The following is a 20,958-nucleotide window of genomic DNA, read 5'->3' as shown; positions in this document are numbered from 1 at the left end:
GGCCACATACATTAAGTGAAAACACCCCATTTAGTAGGCCTACTCGGAGAGGTTGTCATATTATGTGTGTCAACAGACGTGCAGTTATGATCATTTTGTTCATATTCAGCAGGATCAGCAACATGCAGTTGTGTTCATGGTCATCATCAGGACCAGTTTCTTACTGCTAGAGTAACGTGCTGTGACCGCGGGGAGGAAAATATAATCTGTGTTAAAAAAGATCATGATGACATTGTGTATGTGTGTTTACTAGCCCCATTTTGAGAAATTTGATTGGTTTGAATTCTATAAAAGTGGGTCGCGACTTAATGACCAAAGGAAAATGTGGATTCCAAGGCCAGACCAGTTGAGAACTGCTGTTCTAGAGTATACCCATGGTTAGAACAGTTCTGTCCTCAGAACTTGAGGACTGCTCGTCTATTGGACAGGCTAGATTGTTGTTTCAGCTCTGACAACTGCCTCATTAGACAGCTGCGATACCTGACAGATTAAAAACCAGCAGTGCTGTGGGGCCACTGCCTGAGGGCACTAAGAATGCCTGGCTGGGTCACTTCAGTGCCAACACAACCAGTAAACCCAACGCTTCCGTTCATTACTGTTTGATTTCGGTATGTAATCACATGACTCATCTCTCCATAAATCTTATGGGCGGTCTTTGTCCTCTGTTGCTAGTTAGCTAGTTGGTGTGCCTAAAGCAACCCAAACGTCCTACTGTCAACCCACAATGCACTGCAGCGTTATCATAACTATTTGTTTCCTTTCCACCTTTTCATCCAAGGCGAATCCCGTGGGCCTCCACCCAACCATCACATTGGTCCCCCTTCAGACCGCCAGGGGCCTGGGGGTGCTGGTGGGCCAGGGGCTCCAGACCAGGGCTCGGGGTCTTATTGGGGAGATGGCCAGCAGGGGCGGCGTGGGCAGCAGGACTTTGAGGGAGGACAGGAGTTTCACAGTCGGGGCGAGGAGGGCTGGCGACAGGGACCCAGCCAGAGCTACCAGGGTGGAGGTCACAGGGGAGGAGGGAATGGAGGAAGCTGGGGTGGAGAAGAGAGATTCCCCCGTGAGAGCGGAGAGTTCCGTGGGCGCAGGGATGAGAGGTGACTGTTTTTCACTCATATTTCTTTTTAGTTTACTTTGGTTTTAGTCATGACTTTTGTATATTAGTTTATCTAAATGTTGTCATCCTAAGTAAGAAGTGCACTGCTTGGGGGGGCATGGCTCAGGAGGTAGAGCGGGTCGTCTGGTAATCGGAAGGTTCCTGGTTCAATCCCTGGATCCTCCAGAGAGCGTGCCGAAGTGTCCTTGAGCAAGACTCTGAACCCCTAACTGCTCCTGATGAGCAGGTTGGTGCCTTGAATAGCAGCATTCACCGTCAGTGTGTAACTGTGAGGCATCCATTGTAAAAGTGCTTTGAGTGGTCGGTAGACTAGAAGAGCGCTGTATAAAGTCATCCATTTACCACCTTGATTCCTGGTAATGTGACAACAAACCGATTTTGGTTCTGATAGTCAGATGATGTCTGACTGTAGCGTGTCAGTCTCTTTAGGATCTCACAGCCCCCCACTGACAGACTTACCCCCCCCTTTTCTCCCCAATTGTATCCGGCCAATTACCCCACTCTTCCAACCCTCCCCACCCCCTCTGCCAATCTGGGGAGGGCTGCAGACTACCAAATGTCTCTTCTGATACTTGAGGAGTCGCCAGCTGCTTCTTTTCACCTGACAGTGAGGAGTTTCACCAGGGTGACGTTGCGCGTGAGAGTCACGCTATTCCCCCCAGCCCCCCCCCCCAAACAAGCACCCCAAATGACCAGAGGAGGCGCTAGAGCAGTGGCTAGGACACATACCCACATCCGGCTTCCCACCCGCAGACACGGCCAATTGTGTCTGTAGGGGCGCCCAACCAAGCAGGAGGTAACACGGGGATTTGAACCGGCGAGCCCCATGTTGGTAGGCAACGGAATAGACCGCCACGCCACCCGGACGCCCTGACAGACTTACTTTTTGTCGCCCCCCCAAGATCTGTGTATATACATAGTTTGCCAACATTATTGGTGTCCCTGATTATTTTTTTTTTCCGTTCATCATCTTTTTTTCTTTCTGTATTATCATTTGCAATACCTTAAGAAATAAATTCAAGTACATGTCCTTTTTCAAAACAAGCCCCAGTCCCTCCCCCATTGACTGTAATTTTCAGAAGTTATTTTTCAAATGTTTCCTCTCCTCCCCTTTGTTGTTGTGCACTGCAACTAGGGGCGTGGCGCTGGGCAGCATGGTATTTATTGGCTGTGTTTCTTCTTTGTTGTTTCACCACCGTGGCAGCTGGTGAGTGCGTGGCACATGAAACAGGCTTGTTCTGCTATGGATTCGTTTTTCCCTGCATCTGTCTTTACTACATGTAAAATCCAGTGACTCAAGTAATTCTTTACTTGACAGTACAAGCCCCTTTCATGCCATAAGCAATCATCAGCTGTCATATTTTTTTTCACATACTTATTTTATTGTTATTTTATCTTGTTTTATTCAACTTTATTTCACACAAAAATGAAAAAATACAAGTTATACAAATACAATACACAAAATGGTGTGAAAAGGGACACTCCAAGGAAGCTCAGCAGAGCTTATGAACGGGGGCCCATACTTTAATCAAAGTCATTTACATAAAGAGTAGCAGATATGAAAGGAAAGAAAAGAAATAAAACCTACAAAGAAAAATAAATCTAAAGTCCTAGCCCTATAGTTAGCCAGTTTTGGGTATATCAGTCAGCAGTATATTTCTGAATTGATTTATGTTTTCATTTCGTATGGATGATGACATTTTCAAATCGTCACTTAACTCGTTCCACACCTGTCGGCCTTTACACGCCACACCAAGGTCCGTGCATCTAAGCCTGCGCCACGTACCCGCCATAAGGTTCTTATTTCTGGTGCTAACTGCATGCGGAGGGAGGCAGGTTATGCCAAAAACACCACGCTAAAGTCCCAGTGCATGTAGTGCACACAGCAATAAAAGAGGTTCTGGTTCTGGTAAATAAAACCTACTGGGTTATTTGTATGTTGTGGCTATTTCCATAATATGTAACTCTCCTCCTGTCAAACTCAGACAAACCAAGTCCCTGGCTTCCTTTAAATCTCGTCTTAAAACTGTTCTTTTTATGAAAGCTTTTACAAATGTTTGATTTTTGTTTTTATTTGTTTATTCTGTTTTTATTTTTACTCTTACTTCTTTGGTCTTACTCGTTTTTGCTTTGCCTCGTTTTATTTCTTTGTAATATTGTTGTAGAAAAGTGCTATATGAATAAAGTTGTTGTTATTTGCTAGAAACGTGTGTTTGTGGATAACGAGCAAGGTTTGACAGAGGACCTGTCGTCTCTTCCAGGTTCAGAGGAAGTGGGCCCGGGCGTCCCGGGAGCCGAGGGTATACTGATGAATATGGCAGCCAGGAGGAGAGCTTTGACTCCTCTGACGAGATGGGACGAGGCTGGGATGGCGGTGGCAGGGGGAGGCCGTCCCGTGCTGGGGGTCCACCCAGAGGAGGAGGTGAGTGAAGCACTCGTACAGACCTCCACAAATGATCTTTGATCAGTTTCCTGCTGACGTTCTCTTTTAAAGTTCTGAACCCATCTGTTTTCTCGCTGCATTTGTCTCTTCAGAAGAGGTCTACAGAAACACAGGCTAATGAAGCTGAGCCACCTGCCGTAGCTCAGCTGACCATTCTGTTTGTTCAAGTAGCATTTCCTGTTGAATAATGTGAAGATTCTCAGTTCTTTTGGTCGCGCTCTGTGCTGTCACACACAGAATTGGAGAACTTATTTGGCTTGTTGTTGATCTTTGAACAGCAAAGCTTCACATTCAGCAGCTGACTCAGCGGACAAAAAATTGCTAAACTGAACTTTCGTAAAATTCCTTCAACTTGACAAACTATGATCCACAACTTTTCCAGGCTTGGAAAAGAGATTTCATGAATATTCCAGGTGTGATTTTTTTTTTTCGAAAACCAAACAAGAGTGGAAGCGACTTCAATGTAGAAAGTGAATGGATTTGAACATGTTTTTGAAGTGTTGATATGAAGCGTTAATATGAAGTATGCCATCTCTCTGAAACACCATACAGAAATACAGAAGGCTTTACGTAGAATACAGATTCCAACACGGCAGCAGGTTTCAGGTGCAGCGGTTGAAATAATTGAATATTTCAACATTATCCACTTTTTCACCTCTCTGCATTGAATTAGTTTCCACTATCTCTAATCCTGTGATTTCGCTACCTGTTACCTGTCTCTGCACCCGTCTACCTGCATCTCTTTCCCCGTACCTACCCATCTGCCTGTCTCTGCCTGCTTGTATCTCTCTGTATCTGTCGATCTGTACCTCTCTGTCTACATAAACCTGTTCCTGTCTCTATTTACCTGTCTCCATCTGTCCATATCTCCCTGTACCTGTCGCTCTGTTGACCTTTGTCTGTCCCTCTATCTCTACCTTTCTACTGATTTCTGTCTCCTTGGATTTTTTCTTTGATGTGGTCCTCCCCTCCTCCCCGCTAGTTGTTGTCCCAGGTGGGGGTCGACAGGGACTGCTCCCCATCCCTGATGAGTTCCCCCCCCACTATGAGGGAGGCAGGAGTCAGGACTCCTGGGAGGGCAGGAGAGATCCAGGTAAAGGGGTGTCTAATTATCCAGCTGTTCTTTCAGGGGGTTAGACCAGTCAGACCCCTGAAACCAGCAGGAACCTCTGTAGGGCTGGTTGTGCTTGGTGTTTCAGTGGCTAGCCCTGTCCACCTCACAGTCAGAGGATCCTGGCTTTACTCCTGTCCTGTCTGGAGTTCATTTGGGTCCACAGACATGCATACCAGGTGAACTGGAGACTTTTAGTTGTTCATAGGAATGATGAACAACAAGGAATGGTGTGAGAGGGGTTGTATGTTGGGGCTCTGTGATGCCCAATGCCTACTGAGACTGGACCCACCACAACCCTGAATGTGATCAAGCTGGTTCCGAGAGTGAATGAATGAACGAGAGCACTGGGAAGCACTTGATGCTGTTCCTGCTGTCATGATGCTGTCGTCAGAATCCTGCCATTGGACCAGTAGTACAGAACTTATGACTTTTGGTGCTAAAAGCAAGCTAGGCTCCAAGTACCATCATGAACACACAGCATCCATTTGACTGTAGAGAGGTTCCTGGTGGATTCAGAGACTCTAGGAACTGATTCTTAGTCCGACACCCCTGAGAGGAGGCAGCAAGAGGGCGACGGGCAGATAACCAACACCCCAGTATCCCCACAGGACTTAATAAAGTATCCACTGAAGTAAAGTCACACATCCAGCCTTTGTACATAGACTTGGCGATAAATTCACAGAAGCATCCTGACACCAGCCAAAAGCAGTTCGTTTTGGCTGATAGGCTGCTCAGTCCTCCAGCCACAAGGGGGCAACCAACCCTGTTATTTTCTGTTCTTAAAACATTCTATCTAACAGTAAAATTAATGCTGGTTAAAATGGTTTGTTCCCTTTCCTCTTGGCGTCTCCATACCAAAACTCATGTGTTTTCTCAAAGGTCATGAAGGTTACCGGGAAGGTCAGACCATGCATGACGGCTCCTCCCCTGCCAGCCGGGAGCGCTCTTCCTCCCTTCAGGGAATGGACATGGCCTCACTCCCCCCACGCAAACGCCCCTGGCTTGACGGCCCTGGCACTGGAGACCCACGAGACAGAGAATCCCCTGGGTCAGGACCTGACGGACAAGGTAAACTGGTTATGTGTTTCCAATGGCAGGTAGTTCTTTGGGGGGGGGGGTGAAAACCAGCGAGGGATAAAAAGTTGAAGCCCACTCAGACAGCCATATTTCACCACTTTACAATCGTAGTACACATGTTTCTAGGTATGGGTCTAGGCTCGTAGAACTGGTGGCCCTGATGATGAATTCAACTAAAAACGAGAGGCATCACACAGCTGCTCTGAAGGAGAAAATCTGCTCTTATGTACACATGACCATTTCCCTTCTGCTATTTTGTTTGTTTTTTTCCTGGTGGAGGACTGCTTGTTGGTTGCCTGTTTCTGTTGTCTTTGATTTACTGTCCAGCAATAACTGTCTATACACAGAATACATAACAGCTCGCTCGCTCTCTTTCTGTGAAGGTCGCTCCTCGATGCGGGATGAGGGAGGCTATGGACCATCAGGACGAGGGGGTCGAGGGAGCTGGGGTTCGGGTGGGGGTGGTGGCTCAGGACCGACGCCCAGGAGAAGCATGACCAGAGGAGCAGCTAGGGGAGGCCGAGGTCGGTAGTTCTGGAGAAAGACTCCCCCAAACCCCCTCCTCCTCTTCCATACAGAGACCAGAGGATGGAGAGCTGAAGCAGAGACTTCTGTCTGTGGGATCCCGGTGGAGGCTCCACTGATGTGTATTGGGCTGGAGAGAAGAGACAACAACTCTGTGGATGTGTTTAACGATCACTATGGCGATAAGCCCTGCCCACAGAGCTGTGATTTGACTCTTACTTGTCTCCGTGGGGGTGGTGATCTTAACTGATTGACATGGGAAGTAACAACAATGACCTGCCAGAAGGGACGATGTTTCTCCGTCAGTAAAATTGTTTGTCACCAGTTTGGGCAGGACTCTATGAGATACGAGACTGTCCGAAAATGTACCAACCACGACCACTTTCTTTGTGTTTCACCAGCCGAGTAGATCGTTCCTTTTTTATCAGAGTAGCACCTCCACAGAGTGGCTGGTTCCCTGTCAGTGGTTATCTGGTAGACTAGACAAACGTATCAGCCACGACCAAACCGTACCAGCGTTTGACTGGTGGCCGGTAGTTACCCATCCCTCCTGACGGGGACCAAGTTTGGAAACCAAACTGTTGACTGGCAGTAAAAACAGAACCGTGGCTTTGAATGTGTCATTCCCAGCGCCCTCGGCTCCATTCATGTAATTTTTAATACTGGAGAGAATTATCACTGTCATTGACAGGCACCCTCAGATCTCAAGGTTTTCTTCTTCCTGTGTTTCTAAATGTACAGTTTGTCTTGAGATTGTTCCTGTTTTTGTCCATTTTTGTATAAGGCCTATAATAGAGTTTGTGCAAAGTTTACTGAATTCAGTGTGTTGTTTCTTGTGCTGGCGAGTTGTGTTGTTTGGCCTTCCTAGGTAAAGAAAGGTCTTGTACCAGCTTGTTCATACCTGCATGAACACAAGTCTTCTCTTCACACGCAGCACTGTCTGCCGCCGACCAAGACGGAAAGCACTACACCCCGTCGTTTTCCCTGGCAAACTCCACCACAGCCCAACTGTCACACCAAATGCTACTAAACTTAATTGGGATGTTTTTTAATTGTTGTGTTAAATACACCATAGAGAGACAGGAACACTTGCTGGCATGAAGAGCTTCAAAAATGAAGTTTGAACTTCCGACCGTGGCAACACAGGACCAGAAGAAACGAACTGAAGATATCACACGCTGAAACTGCAGATCAGCACATTTCTTTATTTCCTGGTTACGGGAATTAACCATCTTAACATGGTAGCAGACAAGCCCCGATTCCTTGATAAGCAACCAGTGGGGAAGGTCAGAGGTCAGAGCCACAGCACTCAGTTACAGTAATTGTTTGTTTTTAGTAAAGAGGTGGAAAATCTCTTTTCCTACATGAAAAACTTCAGTTCTGCTTTACACCTCGACCCACTCAGACCACACAACACACTCCCACAACTCGACCCACTCAGACCACACAACACACCGGCTCCCACAACTCGACCCACTCAGACCACACAACACACTCCCACAACTCGACCCACTCAGACCACACAACACACCGGCTCCCACAACTCGACCCACTCAGACCACACAACACACAGCTCCCACAACTCGACCCACTCAGACCACACAACACACTCCCACAACTCGACCCACTCAGACCACACAACACACTCCCACAACTCGACCCACTCAGACCACACAACACACCGGCTCCCACAACTCGACCCACTCAGACCACACAACACACCGGCTTGACCCACTCAGACCACACAACACACCGGCACCCACAAGTCGACCCACTCAGACCACACAACACACCGGCTTGACCCACTCAGACCACACAACACACCGGCACCCACAAGTCGACCCACTCAGACCACACAACACACCAGCTCCCACAAGTCGACCCACTCAGACCACACAATACACAGCTCCCACAAGTCGACCCACTCAGACCACACAATACACAGCTCCCACAACTCGACCCACTCAGACCACACAACACACAGCTCCCACAACTCGACCCACTCAGACCACACAACACACAGCTCCCACAACTCGACCCACTCAGACCACACAACACACAGCTCCCACAAGTCGGAGCTTTTCCATCCAAGTAGATGTTGTCAAAGTCACACTAGGGGAGGGGGAGGAGATTCCAGTCTCCCTGGCTGGAATGCGGTTGCTCCCCACGACATAATCTGAACTATGTGAACTGGTCCCTCTGAACCGCAGAGTTCTTTGGAATGTCTTGGTAATACCGACGGACCTGCCAGGAACGTCCAGTACCGTCGGTCATTCACTGCCGTCTGCAAGGGTCATATCGGCATCGTTTTCCCAGAGACGGTCCTTTTGATGGCGGACGCAGCCATGCCCCCCATGAAGCGGATGCCTGCGCTCCCGCCGGGCAACAGGGACACCAGGGCGGCGGCGATGACCGCCACCTGGAGCAGCGCCCCGGCGGCGGTGAGCACGGTGCTGTGGAGGTGCAGGGCCGCGTACAGAGTCCCGGCCAGAGAACACAGGTACACGGCGGCCCCCGGGGTAGGAAAGCCGATAAGCCTGCTGGGCCCCCGCAGCACCGCCGCGGCCGTTATGGCGAAGAGGGACCCGAGGGACCAGAGGAGGGCGAACTTCCGCGCGTAGAGCAGCAGCAGCGGCGCGTACAGCGCCGAGAGGCCGAAACACGCCGCGGAGAACGCCACGCAAACCCCGAAGGCGACCAGCCGCTGTTTCCGGCTCATGCCCGGCAGACAGGGGTCCGGCTCCGGGGACCAGGGCCACGCAAAGGCGCCGCTGGAGCTGTGGCCCGCGGGGAACGGGCTGGACCACCTCCCGAACCAGCTTCCCTGTACGGAGTCGCCTTCATCCACGTTTACCGTCGTACTGGAGCTGGACTGGGAAATGGTTTTGGCTCCTTTGGACTGCGCCAAATACTCCTGAAGCTGTCGGTTGAGTTCGGTCATGGCGAGACCGGCTGGAAAACCCAAACAGGAAGTGAGCCGTCTTCATCCTCGTTGTACTGGCGGAGCCAAACCGGCTTTAAAGGTGCACACCGCCCCCTGCTGTATCGGAATGAGTATGTTCATGGCATGCGGTTAGCTCCGTCCCATCCATCCGTCATCCATACCGAGAATCATCATCATCATCATTCTATTTATGGAGCACTTTTCTAAAACAATGCCACAAAGTGCTTCACACAAAGAAGAGAGAAAGTCGCGGGGGTGCTGGAGCCTATCCCAGCAGTCATTGGGCGGCAGGCGGGGAGACCCCTGGACAGATCAGGGGTCTCCAGTTACCGGCCCGCACTGTGTTTTCGATGTATTATGGGATCCGAGCCGCGACCCATTTTGCATCACACTTCCTGTTTTGTTTTCTTTTTGTTAAACGTTCCTGTGTTTCTACTTTACCCACTTAAGATTAGCAGGGGGGCAGCTGCAGATGAGCCAGCCTACTGTCAGTTTACAGCTCCCTCCCACTCTCTCTCTCTCTCCCACTCTCTCTCTCTTTCACTCTCTCTCTCTCTCTCTCTCTCTCTCTCCCTCTCTCTTTCACTCACTCTCTCTCTCTCTCTCTCTCCCACTCTCTCTCCCTCTCCCTCTCTCTCCCACTCTCTCTCCCTCTCTCTCCCACTCTCTCTCTCTCTCTCCCACTCTCTCTCTCTCCCTCTCTCTTTCACTCTCTCTCTCTCCCACTCTCTCTCTCTCTCTCTCTCTCTCTCTCTCTCTCTCTCCCTCTCTCTTTCACTCTCTCTCTCTCTCTCTCTCCCCCACTCTCTCTCCCTCTCCCTCTCTCTCCCACTCTCTCTCTCTCTCTCCCACTCTCTCTCTCTTTCACTCTCTCTCTCCCCCACTCTCTCTCCCTCTCTCTTACACTCTCTCTCTCCCTCTCTCTCCCACTCTCTCTCTCTCTCTCCCACTCTCTCTCTCTCTCTCTCCCTCTCTCTCCCACTCTCGCTCTCTCTCTCCCACTCTCTCTCTCTCCCTCTCTCTTTCACTCTCTCTCTCTCTCTCCCACTCTCTCTCTCTCTCTCAGACCATAAAGGCTAAGCTGGTTTTTCTGCAGAGCTTGGATAAAAGGGGTCTTGCCTGTTTGTTGTGTTGTGAGTTGTTGGTGAATGGTTGATTTTTGGGATTGTTAAAAGTTGCTTATTGAGTGTTTGTACTTTGATGAGTATTGTTTATGTTTAGAAAGATTTCAAGTCTGTTTTTTGTTAATTTTTTTGTTAAACAAAGACTTGCTTTAAAATTCAAATTCTGTCTCTCTCTCAGACACACTCACACTTGCTTGCTTGCTGGTTGTCCATGGTGCCCGATGATGACCATCTTCTTCTATTTGTGGGTCCTTTGAGGACTCAGATAGCAGAAGATACCTGCGCAGCAGAGATGGTTTTTAAAGTGGCATGGGGGGTGCACTTCTCCCAAAGCCACATGACTTGATTGTAGAGGAGATGGTTCCGATGGCAAGGGGGATCCCTAGACGACCGGCACCTCCACACAACTGCAGGGGGCTGCCGGAAATCCAGTTTTTTGGAAACCGCCTCGAAGCGTGCCGCCACAGCTTGCTTTTCTGTTGGGGTGAGCTCCCTTAGCCTTATGTCTTCCAGACTCACCCACAAGGCAGCGGGGCAGTGGTTGATAGGTGCCAGGGTGTGTTCACCAGGGTGGGCCTGCACACCGTATCTCTGGGGCCCACTGCTGCTCCGAGATCCCCTGCCGAGTTAGCCTGGGGCCGCAAGACCCCAGTTACCATGTGTGGCCACGGGGAGGCCTGGCAGGAGTCTTGGTGAAGGAGAGGCTATGTACTGGCAAGGGAAGGCTTACACGCTAGGATGCTGCCCTATTAGCCACAAAGGCTAGCCAGCGGCAGCAAGCTAAGGGCAGGAAGGACACAAGCGGGTTGGAAGAACACGTGCACCTTCCCTCGAACTACACACTGCTGCACTAGACGCATCACAACACTCTGTGTGTATGTACACACACACACACAAATATTGTAGCGAATTCGGGGGGCAGTCCGAGATACCGTCGCCACAGCCGGGACGCGAACCCGTATCTTCAGCACCGCAAGCGACAACGTTAACCAGTCGACTAAAGGGTCCGACCCAACACTCACACACACACACACACACACACACACACACACACACACACACACACACACACACACACACACACACACACACACACACACACACACACACACACACACACACACACACACACACACACACACAATCCAGGCAACGTGAGTACGTAAACCCAGCAGGCTAGTCCTGCTGTCAGTGCTTGCAGATGTTTGGTAAAAACGTCGCTTTGAAACCCAGAAGAAAAGCTGAGCAGCAGTACCGACGGTTCCAAGAGACGTGGCCACGCGACCACTGCCTCGCTGGGTTCAGCGCGTCTGTGGTCTGCTGATCAGCCTGGGAGAGTCGCCGTCCTGGAGGAGGTCAGTCTGGAGCGACCTTACACCACCAGGCAGGCAGAGCAGGGTGCGGGCTGTTGACTGGTTTTATTTCCAACATGTTAAAATAACAAAACAAGATATAAGACCATAACATAAGATCATAATATAATAATATAAGATCATAACATAAGATAATATAAGATCATAACATAAGATCATAATATAAAATAATAACAAGATAACAAGATAATAATATAAGATCATAAAATAATATAAGATCATAACAAGATAACATAATATAATATGATAATAATATAAGATAATGACATAAGATAATAACATAGGATCATAATATAGTGTCATCGGCATAACAATGGTACGAGAAGTCATGCGAGCGAATAACAGAACCCAGGGATGTTGTGTATAGGGAGAACAGGAGAGGACCCAGAACCGAACCCTGTGGAACGCCTGTAGTCAGTCTGCGAGGCTCCGACACAGATCCCCTCCATGTCACCTAGTAGGAGTGACCCGTCAGGTAGGTTGCAAACACTGAGAGTGCAGAGCCTGTGACACCCAGCCCCTCGAGGGTAGAGAGGAGGATCTGGTGGTTCACTGTGTCGAATGCAGCTGGCAGGTCCAGGAGTATCAGGACAGAGCAGAGAGAGTTTGTTCTCGCAGAGCGCAGCGATTCTGTCACTGCAAGGGGGGCTGCCTCTGCCCAGTGACCCACCCTGAACCCAGACTGGTTGGGGTCCAGGAGGTTGTTCTGGTGGAGGTACAAAGAAAGTTGGTTAAAGACAGCACGTTCAAAAGTTTTGGATAGAAAGGGTAGAAGGGAAACTGGTCTGTAGTTTTTGACATCAGAGGGGTTAAGTGGTGGTTTCTTGAGAAGGGGGGTGACTCTAGCAGTCTTGAAAGCAGATGGAAAGCATCCTGCCTGGAGGGAGGTGTTGATGAGGTGGGTTAGATAGGGAAGGAGTTCAGGTGCTATAGACTGAAGAAGAGGGGAGGGGACTGGGTCAGGGGAGCATGTGGTGGGGCGACTGGATGTGATGAGGTTTAGAACCTCGTCAGGGGAGAGGGGAGCGAGGTGGGATAGGGTGGGACATGGAGAGGTGAAGGAGGGTGCAGAGGGTGGGCTAGTGCAAGCAGCACTAACTGGGTGGTGAGAAAAGGAGGATCTGTGTCATTTACCTTCTTGTCAAAGAAGTTAGCAAAGTCATCAGGGAGAAGGGAGGAAGTAGGAGGAGGATGTGGGGTTGAAGAAGTCTAGAGAAGGTTTCAAAGAGTTTCTTAGGATTAGAGGCAGAGGATAGGATTTTGGAGTGATAGAAGGCAGCTTTAGCAGCAGAAAGGGAGGAGGAGAAAGTGGAAAGAAGAGACTGGAAGTTGATAAGGTCCTCTGGGAGTTTGCCTTTTCTCCATTTGCGTTCTGCCCCTCTCAGGCGCCGTCTGTCAGTACGTACTGAGTTGGTCAACCAAGGGGCAGGTGGAGTTGGGCATGCAGGCCTGGAGGTGAGGGGACAGAGATTGTCCAGAGAAGAGGAGAGGGTAGAGAGAAGAAGATCAGTAGCAGTGTCAAGGGGTAAGGAGAGAGAAAGATTCAGGTGTAGGCAGGATAGAGGTAACAGAGGAAGAAAGATCAGTGGTGGAGAGAGAGCAGAGGTGTCTACGGGTGGAAACCATGTAGGTAGGGGGAGGGGCTGAGGGGGTGAAGAGAGGGAGAGAGAGTAGGACATGAAATAGTGGTCAGAAAGCTGGAGGGGAGTAATAGAGAGATTGGAAATAGGACAGTGTCTAGTAAAGATAAGGTCCAGCTAGTTGCTGGCCTTGTGGGTAGGAGGAGAGGGTGAGAGGTGAAGGTCAAAGGAGGAGAGGAAATAGAGAAGAGGATCTAGCTTGTCAGTGTGGATGTTGAAGTCACCGAGAAGGATAAGTGCAGAGTCATCAAGAGGGAAGTGCGAGACAAGTGTGTCAAGCTCCTCCAGAAACTCACCAAGGGGGCCTGGTGGGCGGTACACAACCACGATGGTGAGTTTGACTGGATAAGAGACAGTAACAGCATGAAATTCAAAAGAGGGCGGAGAAAATTGTGGAATGGAAACGAGAGTATTTCCATTTCAGGGAGATTAGCAGGCCAGTACCACCACCTCGACTCCCAGCTCTGGGAGTGTGAGAACAAGAGTACACATCAGACAGAGCTGCGGGTGTGGTAGTGTTTTCTGGCATGATCCAAGTCTCAGTTAGAGCAAGAAAGATGAGGGAGAGCAAGGATGTGTAGCCTGAGATAAACTCAGCTTTCGGCACTGCAGACTGGCAATTCCAGAGCCCTCCCATCACCACTTGCTCAACATGAGTGGAGAGAGTGAGATAGATGAGATTGGTAGGGTCACAGCGCCTAGGAGTGACCCAACGTCTATGCCAGCCTCGGGAAGAGGAAAGGACAGGTATGCGAAGGAAACACATAGTCTATACTAGGTACACAAAATACAGATGACTGACCGGATCTAAAAAGAGCAGTCCTTGCTTGATGAAGTCTTGGCTTGAAAAAGTCACGCTTGCCTTTGTTCACTCTAGCCTTCATTCAACCTAGGCTTGTTTGCCTGATGCTTGGAAGCATTAGCTTCCAAGTAGCAGCAGTGATTTAAAGAACACTGATTGCTAATTGTCTGCCATGAGTGCAGGCCACACCCTGGCCACTTAACACCAAATTGGCCAAAGAGGTACACTGAAAATAGGCTTATTGCCCAGAAACTGGACACTTGTGTAAAACTTTATCAAACCTCACACAATACTATTAAACCTGCAAACAAAGTTACAAAGGAATATATTTATAAGCTAAAAGGATAACTAAGTCAAAACAGCTAGGCAACAAGAAATATTTCAGGATACACTAGGTGAAAAACAGATACAGCTAGAATAAGATCCCACTAGGAAGCAGCAGCAGACGTATAGACAAAAGCACTAATACTCAAGCAGCTGGAATAAGACTAATAGCAACTTGTTAAGCAAGAAAGATGATACTTACTCTATACTAGATGAACTAGCAATTCAGAATGACTCCAGAAGTTAAAATGCACATAAGATCATATAAGATCATATAAGACCATAGCATATAAGATCATAACATATACGAGCATAACATAAGATCATAAGATCATAATATAAGATAATAACATAAGATCATAATATAAGATCATAATATAATATAAGATCATAACATAAGATCATAACATAAGATCATAACATAAGATCATAATATAAGATAATAACATAAGATAATAATATAAGATAATATAAGATAATAATATAAGGTCACAACATAAGATCATAATATAATAATATGGAAGAGCGGAAGATCCTCCACAGCAACACAAGCAAATACATCTGCCACTCTTGCATTGCGGCACAATGTCACAGGTCTTTATGTTGGGTTCAGGATCTTCATTGGGAACCAGCGATCTCCCCACATGGGTGCCACAACCCGTCCAATAATGATGTCTTTAGGAGACGAACGGGAAGAGGTGGGCTCAACAACGATGGTGCTCCCAGGTGACACAGGGACACTACTGGGCAACTTTCCCCATACAAGATACTCCTGCTGTGGTGCAAGGGTGACAGCCTGTCGTAGCCTAACAGTGCCAACTCTGTTGGGCATTTCAGCACCAGTCCAACGAGTGATGCAACTGAGCAACTGAAGAAACTGCTCACACTCCGGGTCCGAGGTGTTGGAGCGGATAAGCTCCCAGTACTTCTCATCAGACTTCATCCTCTGTATTATGGGCCTGATAACATTGCTTCCAATGATAAGCTCATCTCTCTGCCCTGGAACAAGGAAAGTTAGCACATTGAGCTTGGATCCATAAATCTCAATGTCCAAGTCATAGATACAACTGGGTTGTGTCGCAAGGCCACCACAGCCAACAAGGACCACCTTCTCGGGCACAAGCTGAAGACTAGGGAGAACACCAGTGGCTCTAAGCTTGGACTCTGCCTTTACACTGAGCATGCATGACATGCTCCCTGAATCGAGCATCCCCTTCAAAGAAGACTGGCCCCCAATGGACACTGGAGCATAGGTCGCTAGCTCCTCCACCCTATGCGACCCCACAACAATTACTGTTTTGTCATCAGAAAGAGTACTACAGCAGTTCACGTAAGTTGACTGCAAATCCTCTTCTTCACTCAGGGTGTCACCAGCACTGCCCATGCTACTCCTCTCACAACATGGGCGGGCTAGTTTAAATCAGCATTGTAGGGAGAAGCGGTTGGCATGGCTGGGGAACGGGAGGTCTGCGGGCACTCGTGTCTCATTTGACCGGGACCGAAGCAGTTGAGGCACAATCTATAAAGTCTACAGTGTGTGTAGGTGGAGTGGTCCCTGGAACCACAAACTCTGCATGTTAATGGCTCAGAATCTTGCTGGTTACGGGGCTGGCCAGCCTCACGGCAGACCGGCTGACGGTTGATTGGGCGATGGCTGCCTGGCCTTTGACTGATTGCATGGGAGGCGCTGCACTGGGACAGAACCTTGTCAAACATAGTTACGACCTGTTGAACACCAGGCTCGGTAGCTGGCGTTGAACTTGAAACAGCAGTGGGAGGTATGGACAAGGAGGCAGGGCTGCATGGGTTCACCATCATGTTGTCTGACCGAGGATGACTGCAAGCCAGGGCAGAAGAGGCAGAAAGGTAGGTGGGGGCTGTTGCCGATATGCCACCGAGGCAGCTTGAGACATGCCAGTCTCGTAAAGGTGAAAGGAATCAGCCACAGGGCTCTGACTGTAAGCTGACAAACCCACAGTGTGTCAGGATTGGGCTGCTGTCTTTCTCACATTTCTCATGTGACTGTCCAGACGCTCCTGAACCTCAGCTGCGGTCCACTGCTCAGGTGCCTTCCGCTGGAATGACATGACGAGACTGGGCTCGGGACAATGAGGTCCTTCATCTGCTGGAAAGCGGAGTTCTACGTTCCATCCCATAAAAACTCACTGCTTTGCTTCAGGAGCTGGTGGAGGAGTGCGTTTACTTCGGACAGCCTGGGGGCGAATCCAGTCAGGTAGTTCGCCATCCCCAGAATGGTCTCCAGCTCAGCCTTGTTCCGTGGTGGCTCCATCTCCTTCACGGCTTTTACCTTTTCGGGGTCCGGTTTGATGCCGTCGCGTGTGAGCCTGTATCCAAAGTAACTGACCTCTATGACACGGATCTTGCTCTTTTCCGGGTTGAGACGCACTCTCACCTCTCTGGTCCTCTCCAGTGTGGATTGCAGGTTGGCGTCATGCTCCTCCTTGGTCCGGCCATAGACCAGGATGTCATCGACGATTGCAGTGACACCACTACTCCCACTGAAACTCTGGGAGTAGTACACATGGCCACTGAAACTCTGGGAGTAGTACACATGGCCACTGAAACTCTGGGAGTAGTACACATGACCACTGAAACTCTGGGAGTAGTACACATGACCACTGAAACTGTGAGTAGTACACATGACCACTGAAACTCTGGGAGTAGTACACATGACCACTGAAACTGTGAGTAGTACACATGACCACTGAAACTCTGGGAGTAGTACACATGACCACTGAAACTGTGAGTAGTACACATGACCACTGAAACTGTGAGTAGTACACATGACAACTGAAACTCTGGGAGTAGTACACATGACCACTGAAACTCTGTGAGTAGTACACATGACCACGAAACTGGAAACGTATCTCTCAATACACGTTGTGTCCACATGAAGCGATTCAACCTTCTGTGATTTCTGACTTGGATTACTGAGCAGGCATGACGTCGGCTATGGAAGGTGTTTCAGACCCAGCAGGCCTACATGTGGTCTCTCTCAGTGTGTAAGAGGGTCCATGCATTTGATATTTAACACCTATGTACTCCGCTCAAGACCAGTATCAAATAGAATAGAATGGAGCAGCAGCAGCAGTAGCAGTAGTAGTAGTAGTGGTGGTGGTGGTAGTAGCAGTAGCAGTATAGTACTAGTAGTAGTAGTAATAGTAGTAGTGGTAGCACTAGTAGCAATAGCAGAATAGAAGTAGTTGTAGTAATAGTAATAGTAGTAGTGGTAGTAGCAGTATACTAGTGGTAGTTGTGGTTGTAGTACTAGTAGCAGTAGCAGTAGTAGTAGTGGTGGTGGTAGTAGCAGTAGTAGTAATAGTAATAGTAGTAGTTGTAGTACTAGTAGCAGTAGCAGTGTAGTAGCAGTAGTAGTGGTGGTAGTACTAGTAGCAGTAGCAGTAATAATAGTAGTAGTAGTAGTGGTAGTACTAGTAGCAGTAGCAGTAGTGGTAGTAGTAGTAGTAGTGGTGGTGTTAGTAGTAGTAGCAGTAGCAGTATAGTAGCAGTAGTAGTGGTAGCAGCAATAGTAGTAGTGGTGGTAGTACTAGTAGCAGTAGTAGTAGTAGTAGCAGTAGCATTGTAGCAGTAGTAGTAGAGTAGTAGTAGTAGTGGTGGTAGTACTAGTAGCAGTAGCAGTAGTAGTAGTAGTAGCAGTAGCAGTAATAGTAGTAGTGTTGGTAGTACTAGTAGTAGTAGTACTAGCAGTAGCATTGTAGTAGTAGTAGTAGTTGTGGTGGTGGTGGTAGTACTAGTAGTAGTAGTAGTACAAGAGCAGCTTAGCTGATCTGGGATGAATATATGTATCTGCTGCCATATTCTGATCCCTTTGCGATGCTACCAAACTCAGCTGTGCTCTACAGGTGAGCAGGAAAGCGGCATACCGTGGAGCGATTAAGAGCGCCGTGCTCTTGTCTGCCAGCAGGGGGAGACAGACAGCGTGGAGGTGGGTGTACCGTTGAGTTTTAAGGTTTAAATTTGTCTTAACAGAGTGAAAGAAGAAAAGCTAAGCAATCACCAAAGAACCCTGCAGTTTCAGTGAGGAACAAGAGCCGAACTGTGCTCCATAACTTGTGTAGACCAGGCTCTTTACAGTTCATCAGGAGGTGCAGTTCATCAGGAGGCACAGTTCATCAGGAGGTACAGTTCATCAGGAGGCACAGTTCATCAGGAGGTACAGTTCATCAGGAGATACAGTTCATCAGGAGGCACACTTCATCAGGAGGCACAGTTCATACAGTTCATCAGGAGGCACAGTTCACCAGGAGGCACAGTTCATCAGGAGGCACAGTTCATCAGGAGGTACAGTTCACCAGGAGGTACAGTTCATCAGGAGGCACAGTTCATCAGGAGGTACAGTTCATCAGGAGGCACAGTTCATCAGGAGGCACAGTTCATCAGGAGGCACAGTTCATCAGGAGGTACAGTTCATCAGGAGGCACAGTTCATCAGGAGGTACAGTTCATCAGGAGGTACAGTTCATCAGGAGGTACAGTTCATCAGGAGGCACAGTTCATCCATCAGGAGGTACAGTTCATCAGGAGGTACAGTTCATCAGGAGGTACAGTTCATATTTTGGAGGTGTCTTCATGCTCAATAACCCAGGTGAGGAACCCAAAGAAGGTTGACTCAGTTCATGTGGACACAACTGGAGTCAGCCTGAAGATGAAGAGGTCACGTAGGTGAGTGATGAAGCATGTCTGTCCATGAACGTTGTGTCAGATGAAGTGACTCAACCTGCTCTGGTTTTGGAGGTGTTTGGGTCAAACCGTGTTCCATCATCTCCAGAGATGGCAGCCAGGCTACACACGGTTCTCGGCTGAGCTTCTTCTCGGCTGAGCTTCTTCTCGGCTGTTTGGATCCTGAACACAACGTCTTCCAACATGTCTGTACTTCTGCTGGCCTGTGTCGTCAGTTATTTACTAGGGTTCTTTTTCTTTTTACTCATTTAGTGCTTTTTTGTTTTTCACATGTTTATTTAGCTATGTGTGACTTGTCTGAAGACAAAAACAATGTTTGAGACAGAGCACCAGGGGGCGCTGCAGTTTTGGAAGCTGACTCTTCATGCTCTCTAAAGAGGTCTGTCCACTGAAACCAGCGGTGTATTCCTGCTTTCAATCTCCATTGTTTCCACGCGCTGTAATTCGGTGTGTGTGTGTGTGTGTGTGTGTGTGTGTGTGTGTGTGTGTGTGTGTGTGTGTGTGTGTGTGTGTGTGTGTAACATGTCCCGAAGACATTTCTGCAGAATTCGGTGTCGTGTCGATAAATAAAGCTTCTTCACCTTCAGCCCAGGACGCCAGAGAAAGGTAGAAATGAAGCGAAGCGGTTCTGCTGGTTTTCCTGAGCTGACGACTTGTCGGACCGCCGTGATGGAAACTGTGACTCAGCAGCCGTCTGAAAACCTTTCAGGCTCGCTGTTCAACAGATTCCTCTGACTGCACGTCCCAGGTCTTCTGCACGTCCCAGGTCTTCTGCACGTCCCAGGTCTTCTGCACACCCCTGGTCTTCTGCACACGCCTGGTCTTCTGCACACGCCTGGTCTTCTGCACACCCCTGGTCTTCTGCACACCCCTGGTCTTCTGCACGTCCCAGGTCTTCTGCACACGCCTGGTCTTCTGCACACGCCTGGTCTTCTGCACGTCCCAGGTCTTCTGCACACCCCTGGTCTTCTGCACACCCCTGGTCTTCTGCACGTCCCAGGTCTTCTGCACGTCCCAGGTCTTCTGCACACCCCTGGTCTTCTGCACACCCCTGGTCTTCTGCACGTCCCAGGTCTTCTGCACACGCCTGGTCTTCTGCACACCCCTGGTCATCTGCATACGGCTGGTCGTCTGCACCCCCCTGGTCGTCTGCACGTCCCTGGTCGTCTGCACACCCCTGGTCGTCTGCACATCCCAGGTCTTCTGCATGTCCCTGGTCTTCTGCATGTCCCTGGTCTTCTGCACACCCCTGGTCTTCTGCATGTCCCTGGTCTGCTGCATGTCCCTGGTCTTCTGCACATCCCAGGTCTTCTGCATGTCCCTGGTCTTCTGCATGTCCCAGGTCTTCTGCACCCCCCTGGTCTTCTGCATGTCCCTGGTCTGCTGCATGTCCCTGGTCTTCTGCACACCCCTGGTCTTCTGCACACCCCTGGTCTTCTGCACCCCCCTGGTCTTCTGCATGTCCCTGGTCTTCTGCACACCCCTGGTCTTCTGCACCCCCCTGGTCATCTGCATACGGCTGGTCGTCTGCACACCCCTGGTCGTCTGCACCCCCCTGGTCTTCTGCATGTCCCTGGTCTTCTGCATGTCCCTGGTCTTCTGCACCCCCCTGGTCTTCTGCATGTCCCTGGTCTTCTGCACACCCCTGGTCTTCTGCACGCCTGGGCTGTGAGTGCAGAAGACCAGAAGGCTGTAATGAGCCGTGTCGTTATGTATTATTCTGTTAGCACTCTGTCAGTGTGTATGCTGCTAGA

General features: G+C 49.2%; 2 protein-coding genes across 5 annotated transcripts in view; one reads left to right on the top strand and one right to left on the bottom strand.

Moving 5' to 3' along the window:
- Positions 1-7,086, top strand: part of wdr33 (WD repeat domain 33) — a 46,761-nt gene extending 39,675 nt beyond the window's left edge. For all 3 annotated transcript variants that reach the window (XM_056292835.1, XM_056292833.1, XM_056292834.1), the window contains exons 18-21: positions 779-1,097; positions 3,379-3,539; positions 5,554-5,742; positions 6,135-7,086. In XM_056292835.1, coding sequence (XP_056148810.1) covers positions 779-1,097; positions 3,379-3,539; positions 5,554-5,742; positions 6,135-6,283 — 818 coding nt within the window. In that variant the 3' untranslated portion in view covers positions 6,284-7,086. The remainder of the gene's footprint in view (positions 1-778; positions 1,098-3,378; positions 3,540-5,553; positions 5,743-6,134) is intronic.
- Positions 7,087-7,461: 375 nt separating this feature from the next.
- sft2d3 (SFT2 domain containing 3) lies at positions 7,462-9,287 on the bottom strand. 2 transcript variants are annotated; one of them, XM_056293541.1, is made up of 2 exons: positions 7,885-9,287; positions 7,462-7,849 (listed from the first exon to the last, which is right to left on the bottom strand). In XM_056293541.1, the coding sequence occupies exon 1, from the start codon at positions 9,215-9,217 to the stop codon at positions 8,570-8,572; it is 648 nt and encodes a 215-aa protein (XP_056149516.1). In that variant the 5' UTR covers positions 9,218-9,287; the 3' UTR covers positions 7,462-7,849; positions 7,885-8,569. The 2 variants fall into 2 exon arrangements, with proteins under 2 accessions (XP_056149516.1, XP_056149517.1); XM_056293542.1 differs by having other exon boundaries at positions 7,921-9,287.
- Between the last annotated feature and the right edge of the window lie 11,671 nt (positions 9,288-20,958).

Source organism: Lampris incognitus, chromosome 14 (genome assembly GCF_029633865.1).
Source record: "Lampris incognitus isolate fLamInc1 chromosome 14, fLamInc1.hap2, whole genome shotgun sequence".
Taxonomy (NCBI): domain Eukaryota; kingdom Metazoa; phylum Chordata; class Actinopteri; order Lampriformes; family Lampridae; genus Lampris; species Lampris incognitus.
This window is presented reverse-complemented; position numbering and strand designations above follow the sequence as displayed.